Source organism: Simochromis diagramma, unplaced genomic scaffold (assembly GCF_900408965.1).
Source record: "Simochromis diagramma unplaced genomic scaffold, fSimDia1.1 OVJJ01000344.1, whole genome shotgun sequence".
NCBI classification, from domain to species: Eukaryota; Metazoa; Chordata; class Actinopteri; order Cichliformes; family Cichlidae; genus Simochromis; species Simochromis diagramma.
The window spans coordinates 3,116,625-3,138,947 of record NW_024387375.1 but is presented as its reverse complement, the minus strand read 5'-3'; the positions used below and the strand labels follow the sequence as shown (position 1 = coordinate 3,138,947).

Genomic DNA, 22,323 nt, shown 5'->3' with positions numbered 1-22,323 from the left:
TCTGTCGGGCAGTCAGGAATGTTACAGTTGCACTGAAACGTCTCGTGTACTCGTTTGTGGTGTTCCCCGGTCATAGACCCACAAGATTTATCAAAGAGGGATTCCACAAAATTGCAGGTATCAGGATGAATGAAACTTAATTCATGATGTGGTGATACTTGAACTACTACTTAAATTTTACATTTATTTTCACGGTTCCCAGGCGTGATTGGCTGTATAGATGGCACTCACATTCCAATCATTGCTCCTTCAGTAAATGAAGGAGACTATGTGAACAGGAAGTCTTTCCACAGCATTAATGTACAGGTACATAGTTCCCTGTAGCATTTCAAACTAACAAATTATTTCATTATAGTAATGGATGCTAATTTGTGTTCTCTGCACTGTGCAGATCATATGTGATGCTGCCAACATTATCACAAATGTGGAAGCCAACTGCTCAGCCTCTGTGAGTGGTGATGGTGGAGGACTCCCACCTGTTTTTCGGGCCTCCGCTTTTTTTCTGTTGGCTATAACGGGTCACATTTGAGCATACAGGGTAAGCAAATATGTACTTGTAATGTGCTCAGATAATTTCAATAAGTGCTTACAGAGGGGAAATTAATGTAGCCACTAACTGCAATTGATTTACATGGGACAAACAGACCAAGCACTATGGCTCATAATACAATTACACCTTACCTGTTTGGACTATATTTTTATATTTCATTTTTACTTGCTGCCATGAACGTTTGGGGCCTGTTGGGTTGCACCTGCGCTCACATCACATCACGAAATAAAATGTATAAAATAAAAAATAAAATATAATAAAATAACGTGTTAAATGGGTGGAAATCCCTAGATCAATGTTTAAATTAACACTCACGCATTGACTCTGTCGGCTATGTTTTGCCATGCATGCTCCCTTTCTTTTGCAGCTGAGGCTGTGTTACTTTTTTCTGCAAAATTTGCATGTTATCGGCATATGCTGCCATCAGAATTTCGGCCTCAAGCGCTGTAAAATACATTGACCGCGCCTTCTTTCCCTCCGTCTCCATGGTGACTCGCTTAATCTGTGCTCCACTAATCAGGGCTTTATGTATCCTCGTGCGCGCGCTTAACTTGGGGTTAAAGCAACTCCGCGTTGATTGAACTAATTGTTATCAGCCTTTCTGAAACCGAATATTCCGAATTGGACAGTTCGGGGTTACTCAACCCTGAGTATCGTTTTTCACTCTGAGTTTTCTAAACCGGCTTCCTGAAATAGGGCCCAGGGGCCCGTTCTTCGTACCTCGCTAAGTAAGTTAGCTGGATTTGATTGTTGACGATTTCGCGTGATCTCGGATCGTTCGGTTCCCCGAAGCTCATCCGGGACTTGCTGCCATAGCAACAGAGCCGTAAGCGTAAACCTGCTCCCGAGCAGGTTTACTTTATGTAAACAGGATTAGATCGCGGCCACGCAGGTATGTCCGCTTCATTTATACGTAAGCAACAGCGATATTCCACCACTGTTTCACCATAAATAAATAACATCAATGTAACTAAAGATAATGCAGCACCTGATCCTGTTATTGATTTCACACAGATACATACAGGTCATTTCCTAAAAAAGGGAAATGTACTATTAACATTATATTACATGTATGTGATTATTACAGATGTAATTCATATTTCAGAGTAGTAATTGCAAATTACTTTGTGTAATCAAGATGAGAGACCACGGCTATAAAAGCGAAGGTGGATTTGGGAAGCCTGTCGCAGCCATGTCCTGTCCGTTTACGCGAGCCACCCATTGCGGAAGGTGCAAGATTGATAAGGAGAGTCCTCAGAATTCAGCGTATATTGCGGGACAGGCAGGATCCTTTAGCTCAGCGCGACAGTGTGCTCATTGAGAGATATCGATATTCCCGTGAGGGTATTATTCACTTAACCAACTTGTTGACGAGGGGGTGCAGGACCACCACCTGTCTTTTTGTGCTCTGCCCTTTTCTTGGTTGCTGTTATGAACAAACAAACAGATTATTTCAGGGTCTCTTTTCAAGAGACGAAAAGCAATATAAGTGATAAATATTACCATTCTGTAGAATATTCTTATATTTCACTTTTACTTGTTCCCATGTTCTAGTGGGTCCTGTTGTGGCTCTAATGTGTAAGGGGATATAATATAACATATTATGATGTAATATAATATTGGATAATATAGTGTGATATGATAAATCTACCCTACCGCCTACTGGTGTTGGCCAGAGGGGCCGATGGCGCGATATGGCAGCCTGGCTTCTGTCAGTCTGCCCCAGGGCAGCTGTGGCTACAACCGTAGCTGCCTCCACCAGTGTGTGAATGTGAGAGTGACTGAATAGTGGCATTGTAAAGCGCTTTGGGTGCCTTGAAAAGCGCTATATCAATCCACTCAGTTATTATTGTTATTATTAAATCACTTACGAGTTTAATTTGTCAGCAACTTTCTGCCAGCCCTCTCTCCTTGCTTTTGCAGCCTTTGCAGTGTTCCCTTTCGTTCTGATTAAACTCTGAAACTCCTGAAATCCCGCAATCAAGAGTCCTTGCTCTGCTGCCGAAAAATACCGAGCGCTCTCCTTCGACATTTTCGCCGACCAATCAGAGGGTTGCCGATCAATGTTTCTACTATCGATGCGTAGTCCCTTTTACAACACCCAGTGATCTCACATTACTTCATCCAGCTGTACTGATCGTCAACAGCAGGTGTGTTCGGAGAACCGGATTAGCGAGCTCACGGTTAGCGCGATGATTTGGTCTTGGATGTGTCATTTGATCTTGGATGTAGTAAGCGACGTACGAAGAACGGGCCCCTGGTCATAACTTCTTACCTGAAGTTCAGTTCCTCTGCCACTATGACCGGCGGCCGCCTCGGTCTCTCCTCCTCTTGCCTCCCCTTTCCCTTATCCACCTGCTGGCCTCCACCACTTGCTGATGTTGCTAAATCTGTGGAAGCTATGCCATAGCTACCACCAAACAATTCAGTTATTTTTACACATTTGGCAGCGTCTGCCTGAAGGGCTTGTTTCTTTTTGGCCCTGATTTTTTCTGCACCTCCTTTCCTTTTTTTGTTCTCCATTTTCTTTAGTTCGTCTATAAGATTGCTAAACAAGGGGGAGGGTGCATCCGACCTCCTCGGCTGTAATTGGTCCAGCCCAGAGTCGATCATGACCAATTGGCCAATCCAACACCTTTCATTATTTATACCCTTCCTAAAAAAAAAAAAAAACAAAAAAAAAAAAACAATCGGCCCATAAAAACAAAAAAATCGCATGCGGCCCACCGGGCAAATGCCCGGTATGCCCGATGGCCAGTCCAGCTATGATTCCACATTACGAATACCTGCAAATAAGTGAACAAACCAATCCTAAAAATATTTGCATAAATCTATCCATCTATTTATCGTTATATAAACTCAACTTTTCCTGTGTCCGTTTAGAAGCACATTAGATGGTGCAAAGGAATGTCTAGCCAGTACTGAAATAAATACTAATACTAGATGTGACTCTTAAATTTAAGTCGGAGTTTTACTTGCTTTTGATCAGTTTGTGCAATCTGAATTCCCTTGAAGTATTTAATTACAACAACAGAGCTGATTGATCTGTTTTCCTGTGTTTGCACCTGATTTTAATGCAGCACACAAACCTCTTTTAGAGCGTGGGGCGTAGCGTGGCACCAGGGTACACTCAGGAGGAGGAGGAGTTCTGCTGTGCCAATGTGCTGCAGCCTCGGTGTCAGTTATGTTTGAGATGTTTATATAAATGCTTTATATCACAGGACACTCGTCACTCACGCTCTCTTTATACTTGTGATTCTTTCCTTGTTCTTTCGTGCGTGTCTGAACACCGGCGTCCGGGCTGTGATGGAGCGCTGGCGGGGCAGAGTGGCTCTGGTGACCGGAGCCTCGGTCGGGATTGGGGCGGCTATAGCTGTAGAGCTGGCACGGCTCGGAATGAAAGTGGTGGGCTGCGCCAGGGACGTCGGAAAAATACAGGTTTGCAGTTTCTGCGGGGAGTAATTTAATGTAAAGTGACTCTGTCACGAAGTATTGGTTGATATTTAATGCTATGAGGATCATTTTTCAGCAGAGTTAGGTTTATGAGAAAAATACATCTATGTGTTGATTGTGCAATTCACAGTTTGTGTCACACCTCAAAACCACAGAAATGTCTTTGGCAGGCATCACTGCATAATCATGTGCCTGCTGTATAGTATACTCTTTGTGAGCTGTTCACAAAGAGCCTCAAGCAAAAATTTATTTGTATTGCACTGCTGCACGTAAGTATTTGAACACTTGGAAATCAGCAAGAATTCTGAATGGTGACCTCATTCATCCTGTCCCTTTCGCAGAAAAGCATGATGTTTCCACCCCCAAATCTTCACAGTAGGGATGGTGTTCTTGGGATGCAACTCATCCTTCTTTTTCCTCTGCAAGTGAAGTTTAGACCAAAAAGTTCTATTTTGGTCTCATCTGACCACATGACTTTCTCCCACACCTCCTCTGGATCATCCAGATCGTCACTGTCAAACTTCAGACGGGCCTGGACATGTGATGACTTGAGCAGGGTAACCTTCCATGCAATGCATGATTTGAGACCACGTAGTGTTCTACTGACAGTGACCTCTAAAACTGTGGTCCCAGCTCTCTTCATTACATTAACCAGCTCCTCCCGTGTAGTTGAGGGCTGATTCCTCACCTTTCTTATCATCAGTGATACCCCATGAAGTGAGATCTTGTATGGAGGCCCAGTCCAAGGGAGACAGTCGTCTTTAGCCTCTTCCGTTTTCTAACAATTGCTGCTTGGCAATTGCCCCGTAGCCCTTTCCAGCCTTGTGGAGGTCCACAATTTTATCTCTGATTTCTTTTGACAGCTCTGTGGTCTTGCCCATGGAGGCAGTTGGAGTCTGACTGGCTGTAGGGTGGACAGGTGTCTTTAAAAAGCTCAGACAGGTGCTACTAATTTAGATTAATAAGTGGAGTAGACGTGGACTTTTTAAAGGCATAGTAACAGGTCTTTGAGAGCCAGAATTCTTGCTTCTTTGAAAATCATACAATGTGATTTCCTGAATTGTGTTTTAAATGCTGTATCTCACGGAGGGAATGCACCTACATTGTGAATATCAGACCACTCCATGATTTCTAAGTGGGAGAACTTGCAAAATCGCAGGTTTTTCAAATACTTATGTTCCTCACTGTAAATGTTTAAATGGTAGATTGAAACACAGAGCAAACACACAAAGGGAATCCTGAAGTCTGTCATCTTTTCAGACAGAATATGACGGCAGCTTTATGTTAAAACGGCATTTGTGCAGCTTTTTTTTCCCTTTAAGACTTTGGGTAATGATTCTTCAGTTGACTTCAATCTGTAAACTTACAGGTGATATGCAAAGTGAAAACTTAAATCTACTTATTTACACTAAGTTTATATAAATCTAAATTGTGAACGATTTTTACATACATTAAACACACATGGGATTCTGAAGTCTGTTTTTGTTTCCTGCTTGGTTTCAGAAACTGGCAGCAGAGTGTCAGAGCGCCGGCCACTCTGGTGTTCTGGTGCCTTTCAAGTGTGACTTGACCAACGAAGAGGAGATTCTGTCCATGTTTGCAGCGATCAAAGAGCAGCACAGAGGCGTGGACGTGTGCATCAACAACGCCGGCTTGGCTCACCCAGAGCCGCTGCTAAGTGGCAAAACCAGCGGCTGGAAGAACATGATGGATGTAAGAGCTCAGTGTTATCTCCTGGATTGGTCTGCAGCGATGTTTGTGATTTCTTTCAAAGTAACATCAAGGGTGTCCCACCAGAACAATAAATTAAAATAATAAATGTAACCTATCAGTGCTTTTAATGTTGCACCTGAGTAAGAATTAACACTGTGGGGTTAATTTACACTTGTGCACAAGAAGAAATGATTAAATGTAAAGTTTTTTTCTTCTTCTCGGTCTCTTGCAGGTGAACGTTTTTGGATTGAGTATCTGCGCGCGTGAAGCATATCAGTCAATGAAAGAGAGACATGTTGACGATGGGCACATCATAAACATAAACAGGTGCATTTTTATTTGCTGATGTACAATGACGAGCCCGCATGTCGCATACACTGTTGGTTTCATCTACACATAGTTATGATACAACATTCCTGCTACATTAACAATGATAGAAAAACTTACTGTTACGGTTTTAGAATCTTGAAGAGATGCATCCAAATGCAGGATGCAGAGAGGCAGAGGGCAGGAACCAAAGATGCCTCATTTATTCTTAGCCAGCACACAGTCCATAAGAAAAAGTGTCAGGGATAACAGCTGAGCTAAATCAGAAAAAAGTGATTTAGTTAATCTGTTGATTTATTAAATGATAACTATACCTGAGAAATATGAAAGAAAGCAAAATCTAAGCTGATGATAAAATCACAGAAAACCAAACAGGAATTATGGCTAGAAAATGAAACCCTGAAGGACCAACAACAGAACAGTAAACCGCCAAGAGAATCCAAAAACCTCTTGGCTCACATGGAACACACAGAAAAAATGTCTGCGCTGGAAAAGGTGCACAGCTCAGGAATTATCATTATCAAATCATCAAAACAAAATGATTGTTACAGACCTGATACAGCTCTGTGGTGGGCCACAGATTTTCTTGAATCAATCAGACATGGCTTTAAAAGAATAGCTTAAAGATCAATACATGTTGTTTAATGCCCATCTGTGTAAAAGCTAACAAATTGCCTGCTGTTTTAGTGTATGTGGACATTATGTGATTCCCCATGCTGATCTACATTTCTACACCGCCACCAAGTTTGCTGTAACCGCTCTGACTGAGGGCTTAAGGCAGGAGCTCCGTGCAGAAAACACCCATATCCGAGCCACAGTAAGGCTTTAAAACATTGTAACCAGTTCCAAGGCTGCCTTTACCACCAATATAAGCTTCTATGACACACATGCACAATGCTTCCTGAAGTTCTTTTCAGTATCTACTCTTTTGCAGAGCATTTCTCCCAGCTTAGTGAAGACTGAATTTTCTTTGCGGCTCTATAGCAACAATCCAGATATAAAAGCCAGAGTTTTCTCTGCATATAAGGTAAGATTATTATTTCGGCAGTTCATGTACTATTTAGATGATTACTCGGATTAAAAAAAATAATATTTTCATTTCTCTTGCAGCCTTTGGAAGCAAAAGATGTTGTCAACGCTGTTATATACGTGCTCGGTGCCCCTCCTCATGTTCTGGTTTGTGATTTACTTTTGTTTTCATTTTCTTTTAATTGTGACTTATTTAACTTTTTTGTTTTCTTGTATTATGTGGCGTTATAATAAGGTAACATTAACATAACTTTTCTTTCAGATTGGAGAGGTTCAGATGCTAGCAACAGAGCAGAAGTCTTACAGTTGCACCACGAGACGCTCCTGAATTAATAAGACCAATTCTTCTCCTTTATGAAACTGACGACCAGCATTGGGTGTAACATGCTGCTGTAATCAGATTACATTTTTCAGTAATACAACACAGTTGTAACAATTATAGCACTACTGGCCTTTTAAAGGTTCTTCCAATCATCTGGAGGATGGCCAAATAGAAAGAAAAAACTGTTAATCATGTCGTGCTGTTGCTCTATAACCAGCTGATTTTAGTTCGTGTGTAAGCAGCAGGAAAATTGTAAAATGGGAATCAACTTCTGAGGAGTAAAAATAAGGACATTACTTGTATTTCTTGTATTGCATGAATTGACAAGAGCACAATGGTAAAAGCACAAACTGCATCCATGATGGAAGCAACTGCATTATACAACTAACTCAACATTAGCTCTTTGCAAATATCTGCACACACACCATGCAAACACAAGGCTAGTTAAAAGCCCAGAGAGATATTAAAGCTGAGTGTATGCTAACCCCAGCCCAGCAGCCAGAGCCTCATCTTAAACATCTAACAAATGCAGTGATGAGGTTGGAGGTTCCATTTCTACCCACTCTACCTGTTTCTACAGTGTAATCACAGTGGCAGTCTTTTTTTAAACAGTGTTAGAGCTGGTTTTCAGCGTTTAGAATTAAACGCTAAAAGAAATGCGTATCCACGTAAGTTAGGGATTTGTGTCAGTGTGTGGGGCTATAGCTTAAGGTCATGTTGTTCTTGGTAATTATATGATAGTGTACTTCAGGGAATCTTACAGAGTAGCATCTCACAGGTAATGTGAGTAATGACTGAAACACAGGGGACAGTTTATGATCTGGTCCTTAAATAACTTTATGATGTTTGTTCTGAATAATTTCACTAATTCATCTAATAAAATGGTGTTCAAGGAAACTTTGTTGCACTCTGTTATTTTTTTTATTAGAAAATTATGTATCTACATAATTATTATGTATTATTTAAAGGAAATTAAATTTATACATTGTATGGCACAGAAAGGGCTGAAAAATAGCTGAAATATTTGGATACCGTTAATGAATAACATACTACTAATACATGTGAAAGTAAATGTAAAAAGTCCTGAGAATGTTAATGTTATGTTATTTAAACATATTGAATTTCCCAGAACACACAAACTGAGTGAAGTGACAGAAATATCTGTGTGGCGGCCACAGTAAGAGCTGTTTGAATTCAAAGGGCCGTTCCTCCTTTGGCATTTGATACATTGGGTCATCCTTTATGAAACGAGAGAAGATAAAGCCATCAACACTCGTTCATGAAAATGATCAACATAATTAACTGCTGTAATAAAATATTAATTTTGTTAAAGTGTTGCCTGAAAAACAGTCACCAGCTGCTTTATTAGATACAGCTTGCTATTACAAAGTTGGACCCCTTTTGCCTTCAGATCGGCTTAAACTCTAAATGGCAGAGTCAACAAGGTGCTGGAAACACTCCTACTAAGATTTTGGTCACACAGTTGCTGCAGATTTTTTAGATGCACATCCGTAATGTGAATCTTTTAAGTTCCCACATCCCGTTGGATTGAAATCTGGTGACTCTGGACTTCATTTGAGTGCAGCGAAGTCAAGTAATTCTTTTTTACAGCGTGGTTTAAATATTAATTCGATTTTATATTTGTTTTTATAAAACACTCTGTCACACTCTGCTGACATTTGAGAGCTACTAGACCTTAATGAGCGATTTCTTTAACATATCACTGACCCCATCTAGGAAGCATAATCTGTTGTGAATCCATTTAATCCGCTTTTGTGCACATGACAGTAACCATGGTGCCCTGAAGAGATGGCAACAACAAGACAACCCCTGTAAATGAAATGGTTTTGCAAACAGTTTTACCAGAGGCCATTGCTCTCTTCTGATCCCTCCTGGATGATTTTTCTCTAGTTTTGCTTTTTGCTTGTGTATTTGTCACTGTTGGGAGCATGAGACAGCAAATCCTGTCCATTCAGGTTAGACAGATTTAGCCCAGGTCCCTCGGGTTGCTGCACCCATACATGCACAGTCTCAACGGTGTTATAGAGAATATCTTTGCTGTTCTGCTAATTTAGCAGTACCATGATAAATGGTATGCATGGGCATGACTGACTGTGTTGTTTTACAAAAAATAAAAAGGAAAATACAAATCTTAATCTTCAGTGTCAAAGAGCAGATCAATTATATCTTTGTCAGCTAAAGTCAGCTAAAGTAATCTGAATAACTGATATCTGACATGTCCAGTTTATATATGAAGAAACCTTTTCTTCTTAAAGTCAGAATAGATTGGTGTCCCAAGCAATAGAAATGCCTTATAAACCAGTATTGACCACATGAAGAATCTGGCAGTAAACACAACCCTGATGAAATAACATAAGTTCAATAAGGAACGATCATTTAAAAGGAATTGAACGTGTATTAATGATGTACAGAATTCAGATAGAGGTAACTGGCAGTTAGAGTCCAATGGCCCATCACTTCTAAATACAAACAAAAGTAGTTGAATACTCAAATGCCCATAAAGAACCCATAACGTTTGTAAACCACATAGCAAGTAACTTTAAACCATCTTAATCTAAACTACATAATAAAGACAATCCCACAACATAGCCCAGAGTTCATATAAGGTCTACAAATAAAAGTAGGTGCCCTGTTTTAAACACGTTGGAAGGGTACCTTTCACCCTTCTGATGAGAGGCCTCGGGCCGTGACACACGTTGGGAATGAGAATGCTCTGCTGTTTTAGGATCATATATTAAGACCTAAAAAATAATAAGATTGTTTTAAAAATTCATTTATTACTTATCATCAACATGACCTGCTCAAGTGCAGGCCTCAGGACTCTGGTGTGTTTGCGTCTGTTCATTGTGCTTGGAAATATTTCATCTGTGGAATAAAGAGTTTGGTTTCAGTCGTTTTTTAATCTGTTTGCTTCTCTGCTCTTGAACCTTCTGTGACAGGAAAACCCTTCTTAAAATGCTGGACAGTTATTAGTAGGAACCATCCAGGTTAACAAATTTGATTTAAAAAGAAACAAAATAATGACTTTAAAGGTCTTTTTTGTCTCTTAAATATTAAACTTAAACTGTTGTTACGCTGCATCTCTGTAGATGTGTAGATTTAATCTCAGCATGCTCTAAGCGCCACGTCGGTGTCTTAATGTGTCTGATTTTTAAGAGAGAAATATACTGGGCCAAGGGAGACCATAACAAAAATAAATAAATAGAGACTAGTGTACATTGCAAATGAAAGTGAAGCAACAGCTACGAACTGTTCTGTGGATTTCAAAGTGGCATTTACCTATGCAAATATGTGCAGGAAAAGCCGAAACAGACAGAAATAGTTTAATTTGATTTAATATTTTTTGTTACGAGTGCATTACCGCCAGTGTTTCAGCATTTTATCACTACAGAAAACTTTTTTTCTCCTACAGTGTGAACATGACTTTAACGCAGCACACAGAACAGTACATCGACTTCTCATCGATGCATTACAGCTGACGCTCCGCGGTCATTCTGCGGCAGATTCTTCATACTTGTGGTGCTTTTCGTGCGTGTAGTAGGTTACCGGTGTCCGGGCTGTGATGGAGCGCTGGAGGGGCAGAGTGGCTCTGGTGACCGGAGCCTCGGCTGGGATTGGAGCGGCTGTGGCAGTAGAGCTGGTCCGGCTCGGAATGAAAGTGGTGGGCTGCGCCAGGGACGTCGGAAAAATCCAGGTTTGTTTTGAAGTGAAAACTCAGTTTACGCATAGAGTAATTTAACCTCTATACAGGGCTGGACTGCGTATACCCGGTATGCTCTTATCTGGCATACCGGGTATTTGTGTAAGTGACTCGAGCAGAGAAGTAAATTGTGATGTTAAAGTTACCGTTTTGCATAACATTTCCAGCTGTGTCAGACTTACATAACATAGAGAGGCTGGCCAGCAGCCAGCACACCCTGTATTACAGCTCTGTAAATCAAACTCTGTGACTCTATTGTTAACAACTTACGCAAAAGAAAGAAAAAAAAATACAAGAAAAAAGCCGGAAACATATGTTTCCGGCTGTATTTTTTTTTACTCTCATTACTCTCATTGATTTGCCTTTGTACAGTTCTTTTGATTTACTTGTGTAAAGTGTACCGAATGTTCAGTTCACAGCAAGATAAAAATGTTTTTTGTAGGTATCATCATATAATCACACTCCTCCATAATATAGTGATTATTAGGCCAATGAAATATGCCCATTGTGAGATGTTCACACTGGGAAGGCCCAGACAACACACACAAGTTAGTAGAACACCTAAACACAGACAAGCTGCTAAGATTCTTTTTGAAGTGAGAATAAGGATTTTAAATGATGGAACTGTGACTAGTAAAGGGAGGCAGCTGACTGATATGATGGAGAAAGAAGAAATGAGCATATCAGAAGAACAACTCACGTTGAACTGTTTGGAGACAAAGTTAGAGATGCAAGGCTGAGAGGGTATGGAAATGTGCAGAGGAAGGATAGTGGATATATAGGACAAAGGATATGGATAGTTCCAGGCAGAAAGTAAAGAAGAAGACCGCAGAGAAGATTCATGGATGTAGTGAAGGTTAATTGGCATGACAGAAGAATATGCTAGAGTCAGATGATACGCTAAAAAGAAAATGCACTGTTAGTTATTGAGTTCTGATATCCAGAATGAAAACTCCAATCTACATATTTGCAGTAACTTTACAGCAAAGGCAAACACACAGTAAATACAAAAGGGGAACAAGGCAAAGAGCAAACACCTGGGAAACACAGTGAAACAGGAGAGCAAAACAGAACCTGACGCACACAGACTGAAGACTACCAAAGTAAAACAGGAAATACACCGATTGAACTTACCGACACAGGCTCAAAAACACGGGCTTCACACAGAGACAAGGAAACATGAGGCACAGAACAAGAACAGAAACCATGAACTATAAACATAATATAACAGAGAACAATAATTCAAGGAATAAAACTTAAACCAAAACACTGGGTCACAGACCTACACAGCAAAATCTCCAGTGTTAAATTAACACTGGAGATTTTGCTGTGTAGGACTGTGGAAAAATAACATTTGAATGGCAAATTCATACACTTTAAAAACACAAAATGGATTCTGAAGTCTGTCATCTTTTTCTTCTTGGTTTCAGAAACTGGCAGCAGAGTGTCAGAGTGCCGGTCATCCTGGTGTTTTGTTTCCTTTCAAGTGCGATTTGACCAAAGAGGAGGAGATTCTGGCCATGTTTGCAGCGATCAAAGAGCAGCACAAAGGTGTGGACGTCTGCATCAACAATGCTGGCTTATCTCATCCAGAACCTCTGCTAAGTGGCAAAACCAGCAGCTGGAAGAACATGATGGATGTAAGAGCTCACATCTTGGTTTGGTCTACGAATGTTGTAGTGTGTGATTTCTGTGGGTTTTTCTCTGTATCTATTCTTGTACGATCTACTGTACAATATAAAGCGCCTCGAGGCAACTGCTGTTGTGATTTGGTGCTATATAAATAAAATTGAATTGAATTGAATGTAAGATTCACATGAATGTTTTCCCAACAGGTCATTAAAATGTAACAACATGATGCGTGTGGTCACCGATCAGTGGTCTTAATGCATTTTTGTACCCACTGTGTGTGAGACGCAATAAGTAGATGTGCTATTTGGAGGTGTTGATTCCAGATACATTTTCTTTACTGTTTATTTCTCTGCTTCGTTCCTTACAGGTGAATGTTCTTGCACTGAGCATCTGCACGCGTGAAGCTTATCAGTCAATGAAAGAGAGAAACGTGGACGATGGGCACATCATAAACATCAACAGGTGCAGTTTTATTTAATAATGCTTTGTGACGGGTATGCTTGTGAAATTGGTTTAATTATTAAACAAAGACTATATCTTATAATCTTTATTAAACAGTCAGTCTCTGATTATGACAACACTACACAATGGACCTCACAGTGGACCTTTTGTTAAAGCTGGAGGGCAGGACTTTCCCATTCAACCCAAACACGCCAATGCTCGCTATCTGTGCCATGACACATAGCAACCTCCAGTATTAGCATCATTATGTTTATTTTACCATGAAGTCCTATTTTATCAGAGTGACCTGGCAACCAAAGTGGTGCTATAAATTCTAATAAGTTAACAATGACTGGTTCACCTAAGAAAGTCTAGGAAGCATCCATGAAAGTTGTCAACACTACACAGATGACTGTTTTCACAGCAAACAATAGAAAAAGCAAAGAAGAGGGTAATAACAATGGCAATGGCTCTATCCCAATAACAAGGAGCAAATGATTATCTGTTGCATTCAAGCCAAAAAAAAAAAAAAAAGGAAAGCAAACAATGCTGATTAAACCTGTCAGCACCAGGTATTTCTCTCTGGAAATTAAAAAAAGCCAATGAGAAACTCCAAATCGTGTCTCTAAAAGAATAACCTACAGATGAGTGCATGTTGGTAAATTCTGACCAGGTTACGACTTCTTCTGAACTGTCTTCTGTTGCAGCTTGTGTGGGCATAGTGTGATTCCCTATGCTGATCTGCATTTCTACACCGCCACAAAGTATGCTGTAACCGCACTGACAGAGGGTCTGAGGCAGGAGCTGCGTGCAGACAAGAGCCATATCCGAGCCACAGTAAGGCTTTAAAAACACTGCACCCAGCTCCAAGACTGTAGTATTTATTTATTGTCATTGTCAAGAACAATGAAATTGCGTTTGGGGCTTCCATACAACCCAAAAAAGAAGAAAATAATAAATACCCCTTAAAACCCAAGTGTACATATTTAACCCAGTGTGACTCCAATGCAATAGACAATCCTTAGCAATAACATGAGAACCTGACAAGTAATGTTGGTAGAAATTCAGACAAAGACCTGAGAAACATGACAAAGTACAACAGTGACTGTACAACAAGTACAACAAGACTGCCTTTAACACCAATATCAGCTTCTAAGAAACACATGTACAAAGTGTCTGAGACAGCAGTATTACCTGTTATAATATACACAAGGTGCTTCTTGAAATTCCTTCATTATCCAGAGAAACCCACCTGAGGGATTAATAAAGTTTAATCTCATCTTATCTTATCTTTTTTTTTTTTGCAGAGCATTTCTCCTGGTTTAGTGGAGACTGAATTTGCATCACGGTTCTACAAAGACAATCCAGCTAAAGCAGCTGGTGCATACTCTGCATATAAGGTAACATTATTATTCGTACTGTTCGTGTACTGCTGATATGGTTACTCAGATACAACTATTAACCATTTTTCACTTCTCTGACAGCCTCTGGAAGCAATAGATGTTGCCAATGCTGTTACCTACGTGCTCAGAGCTCCTCCTCATGTTCAGGTGACTTTCTCTAATTTTAATGCTTTTTTTATTCTGACTTATTGTTTTTCCTCATCTACTATTTAATTGTCAATACTTTGTGTATAATAATATATAAAAACATCTTTCTTTCAGATTGGAGATGTTCTGATGAAAAGCACTGAGCAAGCTTAGGTTTGACCTACATGATTCCCCCTGAATGAACCTACTTTACTTTACTTTACTTTACTTTAATTTACTACATTTATAAACAGTTTGGCTTATGATGTTTGTACTGAAAATTTTCACTGATGTATAAAATAAAATGATGGTGGGGGGCTTGTTGAGTGTTCTTATTTTACTGAAGGAAACCTGATATAAACAACAGTTTATGGTAGAAAACATTTAATTGTCATTTTAACATTATCTCAAAAATATATTTCACTCTGCCAACAATAGTATTAAAATGTAAAGTTAATATATAATACCTGACTAATACACGGGAAAGTAAAGTCCTGAGAATATTAGTTAACAGAGTTACTTAAACATATTGAATGTCTCAGAATACACAGAATGTCTGATGTGCTCAGTGAAGCTTTTCACAAAAAAGGTAAATAAAATCCTAATAACTAAAGTAACATATTTTGAATATTGTTGTTAGAGATTTAGTAACTTGCTAAATGACCCATGCACTGATGATTTGTGTCATAATGCAATTATAATGCAATAAAGCTCCTAACTTCAATTAATGACATTTTTGAAGTGTCTCATAGTTACACAGTTACACATCTACAATATGAATCACTGTACTGAGTGTTCAACAATATATATGAAATATAATTGGTTAAAAATACATTTGGCACAGTTCAAATATTAGAAAATGAGTAAATGCTTACCTGATGAATTCACAGAGATCTCTGGGGTACAGTAAGGGTTTCATATGTATTTTAACATTCATTTAGCATTAAGATTTCAATCTTCACCATAATGATGATTCAGATAAAAATAAACATTTCTTCCCCACGAACATCACTTCAGCTCTTCAGTGGTCCATTTGACTGTTTTTTGAACCTCCGTTAGAGACACCTTGTTGACCTCTCATTCATCCAAGCTCCGTCTCTCATGATGTCCTTCTGCACATCAGTTAACCAATTAACGTCCTTCCCTGATTTTGGCTTCCACAGGGGTCTTTCTCTACATGCCTTATAACATTCAGTTATAAGGCAGATCGTTAATATGCTGTGATTTGCATGTTTTTAATACATTTTTTATTGTGTTTTAAATGATTGTGTTGCATGGGTTTGGTTTCAGTTTTGTTAAAGTTTTGTTTTGTGGTGTAAATTCTTACTGTTTTATTTATTTCATGTTTTTGGGAGAATATTCTGACTAATCATGTTTCCCTAACCAGATTGTCTGATTGACTTGAGTCCTGTTGGTATGGGTTGCCCTGGGTCAATTAGCAGTTATGGTGTGGAGTTTGTTAATTAAGGAGGCCTGTACAGAACCAGGGGAGCCAAGATATTTGGAGAGATGTGCTGAGTACTGAAAGGAGGGGGCTCCAGATATGAGAGGCCACGAGTTGGGGCTCTGCAGAGCTTGGGACTGGACAGAAGAGCCCAAGAGTGGACACTGTGGAAATCGAGGTGGGTCTGATTGGATATGGAGTTTGGAAATAGAAGCTAAACTTGGAGTTGTCCGCCATTGCCTGCTGAATGCCGGCGAGGGGGAGGGGTCCAACCTGATCATCATCATGGATAAATATGGGAAAACCAACTAGCTAGATTCAAGACTCTGTTTTGAAAGTGAATATGTAAACATTATAAGCATGTAATCGTGTAAATACCAAAACATGTAAATATTAAATATAAATGGAAATGTGTACATAATTACATCTGTAAACATCATAAACACATCTCTGTAAATCAAATGAAATATGAATTTACTTCTACACCGTACAAAATCATTCAATTTAATATTTAAGTCCTTGCCCGTCTATTCCTTGTGTATGAATCATAACTTTAAAAAATAAACAGGTCTAACTCATTCTGTGTGTGCAGAGAGTTCAGACATATATATATATATATATGTCTCCATAAAATGCGATAGAATTAGGTTTTATTTTCATGAATGCAAGTAAACATATCATAGTATAGTTTTTACTTGAATAAACAAAAGAACCGATTCAACTGTTTTCCTACAGTTTGCTGATGACTTGAACGCAGCACACAAGCATATGATGTGTTTAAAAGCATCGCGTGTTCACGATCACAAGACAGTTGGAGCTCCGGAGTCCGTTTTCTTCAGACTTAGCGTCCCTGGCATCATACTTGAGGTGCTTTCGTACGTGTAGCAGATTACCGGGCTGTGATGGAGCGCTGGCGGGGCAGAGTGGCTCTGGTGACCGGAGCCTCGGTCGGGATTGGGGCGACTATAGCCGTGGAACTGGTCCGGCTCGGTATGAAAGTAATGGGCTGCGCCAGGGACATCGGAAAAATCCAGGTTTGTTCTGAAGTGGAAACTCAGATCCCGCAGAGAGTAATTTAATGTAAACTAGCTAGCACGGAGTAAATTTTGATGTTAAAGTTGCCGTAATGCAAATAAATAAATAAATAAATAAATAAATAAATATAGCTTTCAGACTTACAAAAGAGAGGCTGGGCGAGCAGGAAGCATTAAACTATTATAAACTGACGAAAGCATGTAGTTACAGCACACTAATATATTACATTATTATTTAACTGCACAAGTGTTTTGTTAACAGACACTGCACGGAACGTTAAGTTTAATATGGCACAGAAAGTAGGAAGTTGGACACGTGACTTTCATCTGAATTGTAGTTTTCATAAATCAAAATGTTAAACACAACAATGAAATTCGCCTAGGCCTAGGCAATTCAAGAAAAAGAGGACAAAAAGCTTTTTGTCCTCTTTTTCTTGAATTGCCTAGCTCTAAGCTGGCAGACCATCCTAACACACAAGTCAGCATTTTCGATTTGGTACTCACTGGGGTTTTTGTTTTTTTTGGTTTTTTTTTGTTTTGTTTTTTGTTTCAGCTTTGATAGAAAATGATGTTTTCAAAGATTAGCCACAACCATCCATTTAGCATATAATAAATGAAGAACTTGACTTTCTGAAGTTTTTTTTATTTCCTTGATGAAATGCATGAACTGTTTGAATCATACCTCAAGACAAAACCAGAGAAAAGGCTTTTGCAGGCATCATCACATCATCATGTGCCTGCTGTTACGAAATGATTATTAGGTCAGTGAAATAAGCAAAACTCAAAAACGGGCAGAACATCCAAACACAGGCAAACTACTGTTTGTGGATGATAGGGTCACTGAGCTTTGATATGCAAACTGAAAACTCAAATCAATGTATTTACAGTGACTTAATCTACATGTTTGAATAGTAGATTCGTACACTTTAAAAACACAAATGGGATTCTGAAGTCTGTCATCTTTTTCTATTCTGGTTTCAGAAACTGGCAGCAGAGTGTCAGAGTGCCGGCCACCCTGGTGTTTTGGTTCCTTTCAAGTGTGACTTGAGCAAAGAGGAGGAGATTCTGGCCATGTTTGCAGCGATCAAAGAGCAGCACAAAGGCGTGGACGTGTGCATCAACAACGCTGGCTTGGCTCATCCAGACCTGCTGCTAAATGGCAAAACCAGTGGCTGGAAGAACATGATGGATGTAAGAGCTCAGAGTTATTGTAGAAATAAAATACTTGTTTTGATCTGGAAGAATGTTTTGCATTGCAGATCATTGCATTGTAAAAAGTAATTCACATTTGTTGATTCCAGATATTTTCTTTACATTTTATTTATTTTCTTGGTTACTTACAGGTGAACGTTCTTGCTCTGAGTATCTGCACACGTGAAGCTTATCAGTCAATGAAAGAGAGAAATGTTGACGATGGCCACATCATAAACATAAACAGGTGTGCAATTTTTCACAAACTTGTAATATTGTTATTACCATTATCTGTATTTTACCACAAAGTCTCATTTTACAGAAGGAGAGTGCCTAGTGACTGGGCCTTAGCTTAAGGGGCCCACTGGCATCCATCAGTCTAGTAACTGAATATTTCAATTCATTTTAATTATATTTATATAGCACCAAATCACGACAACAGTCAATTCAAGGCGCTTAATACTGTAAGGTAAAGATTCTACAATAATACACAAAAACCCTGGCAATCAGACAACCTCCTGTGAGTAAATACTTTGGCGACAGTAGGAAAGAAAAACTTCCTTTTAACAGGAAGAAACTTCTGATAGGACGAGTCAGCCATGAATGGTTGTGGGTCCATTTAACAAATTAACAAAGTCAAAGAGAAGCTGCAAAACATCAGGATAAAATAACTGCTGCAACCCTATATGCAGTTTTGTGGGCAGCAGAGTGTCTTACATCAGTGAGAAATGACTTAAAAAATAACACAAAATAAATGTTGCTTAATGCTCGCCTGGTTAATGCCTCATAAATCTGTTGCAGCATGTGCGGACATCGTGTAGTTCCCAAAGCTGTTCTGCATTTCTACACCGCCACAAAGTATGCTGTAACCGCCCTGACGGAGGGACTGAGGCAGGAGCTGCGTGCAGAAAACAGCCATATCCGAGCCACAGTAAGGCTGCAGCCAATCTAAAAGTGTCTGAAACACCAATATTACAGTTTTCAGATACACACATGTAGTAGTTTGTGAAGATCCCTCAATATCAGCTCTTTTTTGCAGTGTATATCTCCTGGTTTAGTGGAGACAGAATTTGCTTTCCGGCTCTACAGCAACAGTCCTGATAAAGCATCTGGTGCATATTCTGCATATAAGGTAAAATTATTATTCCTACTATTCATGCACTGCTAATACGATAACTCAGATAAAATGTATTTCATTTGGATGCCAGTCTAGCTCACTGGGTCAAGCAGGCGACCCATATGCCAAAAGGCCACTATAGGGGCTTAGGTGTGATCTGGCCTGGCCACTTTCTGCATGTGATTCATTCTCTGCGTTTCTGTCTACTCTACTGATCTATAAAAATAAAGAAGAAAAGGCCCAAAATAAAAATATTTTTAAAGCTGTTAATCATGTTCCACTTCTCTGACAGCCTCTGGAAGCAATAGATGTTGCCAATGCTGTTACCTACGTGCTCAGTGCGCCTGCTCACGTTCAGGTGATTTCCTCTTATTTTAATTCTTTTTTATTGTGAATTATTGGTTTTCCTGATTTGCTGTTTAAACATCAGCACTTTGCTTGTAATAATATATAAAAAACATCTTTCTTTCAGATTGGAGATGTTCAGATGCAAGGCACGGAGCAAGCTTAGGGTTGACCTACATGATCCCCCTGAATTAACCTACTTCCTTACTACACTTATGAAAATGATGAGTTGTGATATGGTCATGAAACAGTTTTGTTTATGATGTTTGTCCTTAAAGTTTTCACTGATTTATAAAATAAAATGTTTTTGTGGGGGAAATTTGTGAGTGTTCTTATTTCACTGAAGGAAATCTGATTTAAAGAGCAGTGTATGGTGGAAAACATACAGTTGTAGGTGTAAAAATATCTCAAACATATGTTTCATTCCTCCAACAATAGTAATAAAATGTAAAGTTATTATATAATACCTCACTAATTCATGGGAAAGTAGAGTCTGAGAATATTAGTTAACAAAGTTAACCCACCGTGTGTAAAAACAAAAACTGTGGTGACTCTTTGTGACAAGGGAACAGTGAAAAGTAGCTTCAGATTTTGGTTAACTAAAATACTTTTTTCACACCTTGTTTCATGTCTTAGCATATTCCAACTTCAAACTATAACAACACTGGACCCCACCAGATGGATTATGCAGAATAGTCTTTTTTTGACTAGTATTCTTCCTAATTGTGGTCACGATGACTCTAACTGAGCCTACTCTGAAAAAAATAATCTTCTTGTTTTTGGAAACATTGGAACAATTGCTGACATGTTTTTTTTCCACTGATGATCCTGTTTTTTGTGTTGTTTGTACTTTTCTATTTTCCTTTGTACTAAAATGGACTTATATGTCTGAAGTAATGTTTCGATGTAGAGGGAGGATAAGCTTTCACCCCTTTCTGTTTTGACCACTAGAGGTCACAAGCATGACAGAGAGATTAGGTACCCTGCTTATGTCTCCAATTTGATTGATAGCCCTAGCCTTGACCTTTTGACCCCACCGGAAGTACTCTGGAAGTGTGTAATATGATCCATAAGCGCGATGAATTGCATCCGGTGAGGGGGAGGGTACTCCGGAAGTGTGTATTGGATTCCATATGTGTGACGAAATGCAACCGGTGGGGGGAGAATGTATGTTTTCTCCCTTAGAGGGAGGGGGGTTTGTGGAGGGAGGAGAATTAAAAACAGAGAGGGAGGGGTATGGTTCCTGGGGGGATCAGAGAGGGAGGGGTTCCTGAGGTATGGGGGTGACGCAGCAGATTTCTGTTGAGTCAGTGCTGTATAGAGAGACAGAGCAGCAGTTAGCTTTCCACAGACAAACTCATAGTTTGAATTCTGTTTAAATATTATGACAATAACCCTTTAGCAATCAGTTTCACAAGAACTGGCAGCATCTTCCAACCACCAGTCAAAACCAGTCATATTTTTCTCACACGACTTGTGTTTGCTAGATGGTTGCTGACTGGTCTGACGTAAACAAAATGGCTAGAGTCAAAGTATGACTGCAACACTCCTATGACCAAGAAAAATGAAAAATCAGTTGTTATCCAGCCATTACAATGATTCTTTTTTTTCCGTCTGAGATTGATGGCAAGCTGTTGTGGAGACAAATAATTTTCCTATGTCACGGTCTGTAGTGTGACTATAGCAAAATGAGAACTGGTTGGCAAAGTTCTGGCAGCATTTCTCAAACATACTGCACTTTTTATATAAAGTCAACCTTGCTCTTTAGTTCGAGCATCAGTTAGGGAACTCACCATTACACAGAAGTTTAAAATTCACAGAAACCTTTGTTCTGGTTTACAAAGCACCGCCCAGACACGCCATCACAGCCTATCAGTATCTCTGCAACTGTAAGGTGCTGTGTGGAAGAAAAGACAAATAGCTTAGAGTACTAAAGCAAATACTAACTGATTACTAAAGTAACAGAAAACAATGGAATTGAGTTTTTTAGTGGTATTAAAAGAACATTTAATTGTATAATGAACACTGACATATAGACATGTAGTTTTAAAATTTGTGCAAATTATTCACACAATCATGTGTTTTGCATATTTTAATGCATTAAAACCAGTGTATGTACAATAAAAACATTCAAAACAATATTTCACATGAGAATAGTGATTTTGTTACTAGAAGATCAAAATATTGTGTTCAGTGCATGAAAGTATTGTTAAAAATGTTTAGTAAAATTTAAATATTTATTTTTGGACATTTCAATTTTGGACAGGTGTCACTTTATATTATAAAATAAAATACCAGATGGCAATGAAAGTTTGCAACTGATAAACAGCATTACGAGGGAGCAGAATCATAAAAATGTGAGAGTAGAGTTTTAAATTCATTAAACACTGCAAGCAACTCAATAGTAAGGAAACCTCTTGGGAATTATCTAAAATTATGCCAGATTATTTATTGTTGATTCCCTTATTAATGTCT

General features: G+C 39.1%; 3 protein-coding genes across 4 annotated transcripts; all 3 read left to right on the top strand.

Moving 5' to 3' along the window:
• The first annotated feature begins 3,530 nt into the window (after positions 1–3,530).
• LOC120719407 (dehydrogenase/reductase SDR family member 11-like) lies at positions 3,531–8,291 on the top strand. 2 transcript variants are annotated; one of them, XM_040008545.1, is made up of 7 exons: positions 3,531–3,988; positions 5,507–5,716; positions 5,949–6,043; positions 6,731–6,860; positions 6,978–7,070; positions 7,154–7,219; positions 7,335–8,291. In XM_040008545.1, exons 1-7 carry the CDS (start codon positions 3,857–3,859, stop codon positions 7,398–7,400), a joined length of 792 nt encoding a protein of 263 aa, XP_039864479.1. In that variant the 5' UTR covers positions 3,531–3,856; the 3' UTR covers positions 7,401–8,291. The 2 variants fall into 2 exon arrangements, with proteins under 2 accessions (XP_039864479.1, XP_039864478.1); XM_040008544.1 differs by lacking the exon at positions 3,531–3,988 and adding an exon at positions 4,058–4,560.
• A 2,547-nt stretch (positions 8,292–10,838) lies between these two features.
• LOC120719410 (dehydrogenase/reductase SDR family member 11-like) lies at positions 10,839–15,035 on the top strand. Its single transcript, XM_040008549.1, has 7 exons — positions 10,839–11,109; positions 12,546–12,755; positions 13,115–13,209; positions 13,896–14,025; positions 14,496–14,588; positions 14,673–14,738; positions 14,853–15,035. The coding sequence occupies exons 1-7, from the start codon at positions 10,978–10,980 to the stop codon at positions 14,889–14,891; spliced, it is 765 nt and encodes a 254-aa protein (XP_039864483.1). The 5' UTR covers positions 10,839–10,977; the 3' UTR covers positions 14,892–15,035.
• Positions 15,036–16,940: 1,905 nt separating this feature from the next.
• LOC120719409 (dehydrogenase/reductase SDR family member 11-like) lies at positions 16,941–20,167 on the top strand. Its single transcript, XM_040008548.1, has 7 exons — positions 16,941–17,195; positions 18,177–18,386; positions 18,539–18,633; positions 19,188–19,317; positions 19,426–19,518; positions 19,796–19,861; positions 19,976–20,167. The coding sequence occupies exons 1-7, from the start codon at positions 17,064–17,066 to the stop codon at positions 20,012–20,014; spliced, it is 765 nt and encodes a 254-aa protein (XP_039864482.1). The 5' UTR covers positions 16,941–17,063; the 3' UTR covers positions 20,015–20,167.
• Positions 20,168–22,323: the final 2,156 nt, after the last annotated feature.

What these genes read in the sequence shown, in the direction of transcription:
- LOC120719407 (XM_040008544.1), top strand. Translation starts at nt 4,312, where the DNA reads ATGGTGACCTCATTCATCCTGTCCCTTTCGCAGAAAAGCATGATGTTT. An exon ending in GCTGGAAGAACATGATGGAT is followed by an intron (nt 5,717 to 5,948) that starts GTAAGAGCTCAG and finishes GGTCTCTTGCAG; the next exon opens with GTGAACGTTTTTGGATTGAG. An exon ending in GTGCCCCTCCTCATGTTCTG is followed by an intron (nt 7,220 to 7,334) that starts GTTTGTGATTTA and finishes CTTTTCTTTCAG; the next exon opens with ATTGGAGAGGTTCAGATGCT.
- LOC120719410 (XM_040008549.1), top strand. Translation starts at nt 10,978, where the DNA reads ATGGAGCGCTGGAGGGGCAGAGTGGCTCTGGTGACCGGAGCCTCGGCT. An exon ending in GGGACGTCGGAAAAATCCAG is followed by an intron (nt 11,110 to 12,545) that starts GTTTGTTTTGAA and finishes TCTTGGTTTCAG; the next exon opens with AAACTGGCAGCAGAGTGTCA. An exon ending in GAGCTCCTCCTCATGTTCAG is followed by an intron (nt 14,739 to 14,852) that starts GTGACTTTCTCT and finishes TCTTTCTTTCAG; the next exon opens with ATTGGAGATGTTCTGATGAA.
- LOC120719409 (XM_040008548.1), top strand. Translation starts at nt 17,064, where the DNA reads ATGGAGCGCTGGCGGGGCAGAGTGGCTCTGGTGACCGGAGCCTCGGTC. An exon ending in GTGCATATTCTGCATATAAG is followed by an intron (nt 19,519 to 19,795) that starts GTAAAATTATTA and finishes CTTCTCTGACAG; the next exon opens with CCTCTGGAAGCAATAGATGT. An exon ending in GTGCGCCTGCTCACGTTCAG is followed by an intron (nt 19,862 to 19,975) that starts GTGATTTCCTCT and finishes TCTTTCTTTCAG; the next exon opens with ATTGGAGATGTTCAGATGCA.